At 43.2% G+C, this 6798-nt stretch overlaps 1 protein-coding gene across 4 annotated transcripts in view; it reads right to left on the bottom strand.

Annotated features, from left to right (window-relative positions):
* Window positions 1-4159: 4159 nt before the first annotated feature.
* Window positions 4160-6798, bottom strand: part of LOC144104023 (uncharacterized) — a 30406-nt gene continuing 27767 nt past the window's right edge. For 3 of the 4 annotated variants that reach the window (XR_013308414.1, XR_013308413.1, XM_077636805.1), the window contains exon 4: window positions 6429-6645. Coding sequence is in view for 1 of the 4 variants with exons in the window: in XM_077636806.1 (XP_077492932.1) it covers window positions 6005-6565 (561 nt within the window). In the remaining 3 variants the exon portion in view is untranslated. Of the gene's footprint in view, window positions 6646-6798 lie in introns of all 4 variants that reach the window. The other variant, XM_077636806.1, reaches the window with a different exon arrangement.

A 6798-nucleotide genomic window follows, 5' to 3' on the forward strand; every position in this document is an offset into this window, starting at 1 on the left:
TTGATGCCACCTGCGATGCAGCTTGCATCCTGCCTGTATGCTAGGTGTGGACACGTGTAAATACAAACATAATGAGAACCATGTATATGGCCTCAATTAAGTATTTATGATGCAGCAAATTTCGATCTGTGCACAAGGTATAGTTGATTGGAAACTGGCTGTCAGTTGTGACCTTATAATGCAATCGAAACCAAAACCGAATTTTGACACTGTTGGTTTCAATATCGCATTTGATGGAGCGCAACGCTTGAAATTTATATCCGAAATTTATATCTGGCTGAACTTATATGTGCGATGGTTTACTCACTGCCACTGTGTGCTGCTCAGATGAAAACCATATGCGGAGATACTTCTCCACTCTCTTGAAACTACACTCCACCGAAGCATAGCGGTCGATTTTTATTTGCTGAATGCGCAGCACCAGACCGCGTCTAGATCGGTGCCACCAGGCGCAACGCATGCTCACGCGTATTCTTAAATGTTTGCTTGGCAAGGATCTTTGTTACAAGGACCTCATCATGCGTAATTCTCAAATACGGCCCCTTGTCTGGGCTTGTTTTCAGGAAACGCAATTAGGTTGCATGCGCTATGCAACGACATCCTTTAGAGGTACGCTTCGATGCGGTTGTAGGTTGTTCTACTTCGGCAGTTGTAATGGATTTCGAGTCAATCATTGTGGCGAAAAGGAGGTCGTAATCTAGGGTGCGAGCTCCCTCTTCCCTTCTCTGCAACTTACACAGACTTCCGTATTTATCTGCCGAATTAAAAATAAATTGCTAGGTGCAGTTTAATGGCCTGTAATATTTAAAGACTAAACATCGCTGACAAGATAGCGTACGTGTCGTCTTGCATTGACTTTTATGACATAAGCGACGACTATCACGCAGCAGGTAGGCTGGAAACGCTGAGGTGGGATGCGTGTCTCCGTGACGTTTTTTTTTGCTTCGCCCTCGTTCTCAACCGAATGTGGGGTCGCCGCGCCTCTCTCGACCTGTCCCTAGAGGGCCCAGGGAATCGCTAGGTCTGGCTGTCCACCGCGCGCGTTTCGGGAGCTGTTCAGGTATGGCTTTCTTGCATGGCGCACTCGTCAGCGACAGCCAGCTGAAATTTCTGTACAGTTCTCGCTTCCACGACATTATGACGACCAACATAAAGTGCCAACTCCAAGGGCCCTTCTTAGGCATATGCGACCAGCGTACGACAGAACAGGCATCTTGGCGTACGCAAGAACAGGCATCGAAAAGTGGCATGCATCTCCGTGTTACTGGTGCTGGCTCGCCTCCCTTCTCGAGCCGACAGAGAATTTCAAGCCGTGAAGAAATGGGGTTGGGGGCAATGAAAGGACAACTTAAACCGTGAAGAAAAGTTCGAGGAACCTGAAAGGGGCCCCGAAATGCATTTTCAGTGCATTGTTTGGCCTGTTGGTTGCATAGAATAAGTTATAGTGATGCTATTAGCATCGGTCATACCGCGTATACTGTGGTTTTTAATATTTTAATTAGCTCGCAAAAAAAAAATTCGTGGCGCTGACGGTGTCACCATACAGTGGCAGTTTTTAGCAGCAGATATGACATCACTTTGTGCGAGCTTGATGAGTGGACAAAGAGTAAATATACTGCAAATTGGGTTAAAAACTAGATACGGTTTGTCAAGTTTTTGTGTTTTCTATTACATTAACCAGCTTGTTTGCTCTAGATAAAAACACTGTAAATCAAGCAAAACAAAAACACGCCACCAGAGGCACTGGCTACTTTATGCATTGAAGAATTTTGCGCCTCTCTGTAAACATCCTACGACCTAGCACTAAATCCTGCGACCTAGCACTAAACAGTTATGGCTACTCTCTATGTATCTGAGAGCGGCTTTGCAGAATCGATCCGATCGAGCCATTACACTCTATAAGCATTATATATATATATATATATATATATATATATATATATATATATATATATATATATATATAGACACACACACACACACACACACACACATATATATATATATATATACACGACCCATGCCAAGCCAGCTGACGTCCACGGACTAACCGTTAGGCTCAGAAACAGAATCTACATGTCCAAGATATTAGACTAGCAGCAACGACCCTTCTAACGTCGGCACTTCTGCTACAGGCACATCAGAGGTGCATGGACTACAATGCACCACGCAATAGGCGGGATTTTTACACCATCACTTGCAGTTACAGCGACACCTCGACTCAACCCTCCCCCCTTCCTGTCAGGAACCCCAAGCAAAGGTCAACAAGTGGACTTTCCCGCATACCTTAGTTTACCAAGAGATAGCGCAGCTCATGCTAGAAGAGCTATGAAGGCGACGAGACAAGTGCCGTGGGTGTAGGCATTAAGGATGTCTCACATTATGGATAAAAGAAAACTGCGGGCTTTCCTGGCGTGATTGTTAGGAAAAGGAGGTCGGCCATATTTCCATCACGAGATAAGTGGAAAGGTACACCAACAGAGTTTCCGAGTGCATGCTTTGCAGAGTCCAAATGTGACCGGCCCACAAGATAAATAATGTGAAAGCAACACCTTGGTACTGTTTTCCTAACATTTACTGCTTGACTTCTTTAATAATCGTATAGAGGGAAAAAAACATGTCAAGAATGGCTCAACTTTGTGTTTCACAGCTCTCAAAGCTGCTGCGATTAAGAAGACAAAAAATGACACTGAAATCCTATGAGTTTAGCTGTACACGCTAACATTCAGACCATTTTTAAACAAATGTTATCAGTAGATATCGCGTGCTCAGCCCAAAACACGCCCAGAATGTGTTCTAGGCAAGCGTTTTGCCCTTTGTACCTGCTCAGGTACAATGCTTTTTCTACATCTGTAGTATAACAAAAAGTGACTATCTTCTCAGTGTCTGTCAGCACTGCAATGCTACACCAACTGAAAGCCTTCCAGACCATGTCAGCAGTTCTCCATGATTCACTGCAACAATAAAGCTCTCGACTACACCGAAGTCCACTACACGGAGCAACGCCAGCCTCTGCACATGCAGCCGAGCAACAGTGATGCATGAGTGCACCTCGTCACACTGCTGTAACTTTAATACACAACAAAGCACATCCACTCCAAAACTGTGCCACATTCCTTTGTCATCTGCTTGTTGACTTTGTACCAATGGTCAAACCTGTCCCAGAACATGGTGTTACAAACATGCTAATGAAACTACAGTGCCAGCATTGTGCACTATTACACCGCATATATTTCATATGCAACCACCATGGCGGTTCAAGGCTAACAGCAAGATCCCTCTCCTCTGGTTCTGCTCTGTAAGGGATGTGGTGGTATGCGTGTGAGTACTCACTTAACATTACCCACGGTGGTGAAGCATTTCAAAATTGAGAGGTGTTTGCTGAAAAAACACTCGTGCATTGTGTAGAATCAGAAACGATTCCTGTTGTGTCCATGAAATTTTAAAACGACAAACGGGATCCCTGTAAGAGCCTTGATCATAATGACGCTGCATGCCAGCTTTCTCTTAATATGAAATCTTGAGCCAGCTGAACTCAAAAGCACATGATTTGCTTTTTATGCACTCAAAGAGAGGGCATGGTGTGCACAGAGTTGGTGCTGCAACTAGCTTACTTTATTTAATGGGGGTTTAACATCCCGAAACAACTCAGGCTGTGTGGGACACCGTAGTAAAGGGCTCCAAAATTTTGCCACCTTGGGTTCTAAAAAGTGCACTGACATCAACAAGTACACAGCCCTCTAGAATTTCAGCCCCATTGAAATTAGACTGCTGCAGTGGGGATTAAGCCCGCATCTGTCGTGTCAGCAGCCAAGTGCTATAACCACTAAGCGACCGCTAAGCCACCACGGCGGCGGCTTAGTAATTGCGACGTGCTTTGTAATCATTCTTTTGAGTACGCAAGGTACACATTCTTTGAGTACACAGCTTAACTCATATATAACGAAAATTCAGTGAACTGAAAGCATTCAAATATTTTTCAATATAGCCATTTATTTCACTCTCAAATCAGAATCCTTTCATTTTCAGAAATATTTTTATCAACACCAACTTTCTAGCTGTCCTACATCGTAGGATATTAGGCAGATTCACAACCTGTCACACATTTGATATACACTCTAAAATCGCATTTCTCACCAGACGCAGCATTTTCCTCATGTCAATAAACAAATGATTTGTTTTTATTGCAGAATTACAATGCATTCGACCGACTCAAATTTCAAAACTGGCATCCAGAAAAGACTGTACAATCGCTCTGAACATCAAAACGCATAAAAGTAAACAAACTGAACACAACCCGTGTGCAGGAGCAGGTTACACCCTCTTGAAACTACGCTAGCCTGCACAAATTTTTGCTAAATAAACATTCTGAGTTATTCCACACGGTGTCCTGCATGTAGGACGTGAGCCACATATTGGTTAACTGCGCTTGAGCTTCAAAGGATGAGAGTGCAAAGCACAGAGAATACTGCACAATGTGCAAAAGAGAAGAACAGAGGTTATTCATTTGAAAATCACCTAAAAGTTTGCTCATTGATCTTTATTAGAACGAATGCATGCAACGGCAGGTAAATGCACAGTGATTGGGAAAATGAGAAGTTTGAACTTTTCTCCAAAACAACGAGTAGTTGTACTATTGGTAATGCAATGCTATCAGACAAAATGGTGTGTTATAGGGAACAGCACTAAGTGCTGAAGAGAGTGATGACAGCAATTCTGTGTTGGATGCTAAGCACAATGATGTCTATCGATGCTCAAAGTAAAATAGGAAAAAGGCAGCAGCAACTTTTTTGAAGGAGGCCAGCCAATGAACTGCACCGGTTTTGAATTTTAATAAAAAATATAACAAGCTAGCTTCACAAACAGCCAGAATGTATTCAACGTTTAGTAACGGCAAGTGTAACAAAATACTCATGTGCACTCAAGCAATTTCACAAAATTGCCCAAATTATGATCTTTACAATAAACTACAAGATTTACAAAGTTTTTCATAAGCAGTAATCACAGTATTTCTTGTTTCAGCAGCCACCGTCCTTGCGGCTTGTTATCATGAACCCCTTATGTAAATAAAGAAGGCATTCACACGTAACACCAAAATAAAAAAGCTAGCACAATGTGAAATGGTCACAAACAGCTGGTAGACGAAATGAATTAAATATGGTGTGGCAACAATGATCCACAGATATTATGCCATTTTTATACAGCTGTGATGTACTCGGAGAAATGGTGACACAGATGTTAGTGAACTCTTTTGTTAGTTCTCATTTCAAACAACCGTGAACTATTAACGCTAGCAAACTAACGCAAGAGGCATCATTTTGAGTTTGGTCACCTGCTTGTCAGCACTATTTAAGACACTAATACTCCTAGAATAAACACCCAAATTTACACAAAAGCAGGTTTTCCTTTGTTGTCATACAAAAAGTAATTGGTTCAGTGACACCAACAAGTGGCCTTATAAGCAAGCTCACAAAAATTATTCCACTCAGGCTTCAAGATAAAAAGAAATTGCTGTGCAACCTTTCACTCTCCCAGATCTCTTCAATGAGGCAGGCTGACAACTAGCACCAGTAAATAATATTGGGTACAATGTTTTTGAAAGTCACTCTCCAACAAGAAGTTGCCATGCACATATGACCGCAATTTCATTTCCATTGATGCAAGTTTACGAGCATAGCAGGCTCGCTCTCTGCTCAGGAAAGACAGACCAACAGTGTGCGTCGTATAAGGGCACAAAAAATGTCATTTCCTTACAAGTTTATCAGGGTGACAGTGCCCTTGTCAGGCAGAGAGCATCTGCCTTTTGTCCGGTCATCCTAGACCGTTTGTGTCTGAATGAATGTTACAAATTAATAAATAAAGTGAACAAAACTTACAAATGTAATTAATTGCGAAGGTTACCTAACAGCACCTTTCAAGGGGTATTCAGCTAGAATCTTGTTACCTTGTATACAAATTGGTAGTTAGCAAAACACACATATAATAGAGGCATCACGGACCACTGCTATTGGTTGTGTATTGACTTCTTGTGGTATTTTAAGATGCCCTTTCGACTAAATGTCTTTTGGCACAAGTCACATTGGTAGGGCTTTTCGCCCGTATGGGATCGAACATGACTCACAAGGTGCGACCTCACCACAAAAGCCATGGGGCAGAGCTGACACTGAAACGGCTTTTCACCTGTGTGCGTACGGATGTGTGCCGCCAGGGTGCCCGTCTGTGCAAAGCTACTACCACAAAGTTCACAATGGTAAGGACGCTCGCCTGTGTGAGTACGCTGGTGTCTTACCAGGTGGCTATGCTGTGAAAAGCTCCTATCACAGTGGTCACAACAATAAGGACGCTCGCCTGTGTGAATGCGCTGGTGTGTCTTCAGATTGCAGATTTGTGAATACCTGCTTCCACAGTCGTTACATCGGTATGGGCGGTCGCCGGTATGGACTCGGAGATGTGCCACTAGCTGGGATCTGTGTCTGAATCCCTTTCTGCAGTGGCTGCATTCGTGCAGCTTCTTTCCTGTGGGTTTGCTCTGGTGGTTACCCATGCCGGAAGGAGTAGACTCCATGCAGTGGCTCACAGGGTGCCTTCCACTGGTTGAATCGAGCACAGGAGGTGTGCCATTGGCGCTCTGTGTGACGACAGAACCTGTGTTATAAAGGTAGAATACTTTCATTAAAATGCAGGAAACAACAATGCCCAGCTCACCTGGAGCTAGGGAAAAAAATATGAATGTGAAGGAGACATTCGTCAACAGCTGTGGATGCTTATGAAGTTTTATTCAATATAGGTCGGCCTTAA

Source organism: Amblyomma americanum, chromosome 9 (assembly GCF_052857255.1).
Source record: "Amblyomma americanum isolate KBUSLIRL-KWMA chromosome 9, ASM5285725v1, whole genome shotgun sequence".
NCBI lineage: Eukaryota > Metazoa > Arthropoda > Arachnida > Ixodida > Ixodidae > Amblyomma > Amblyomma americanum.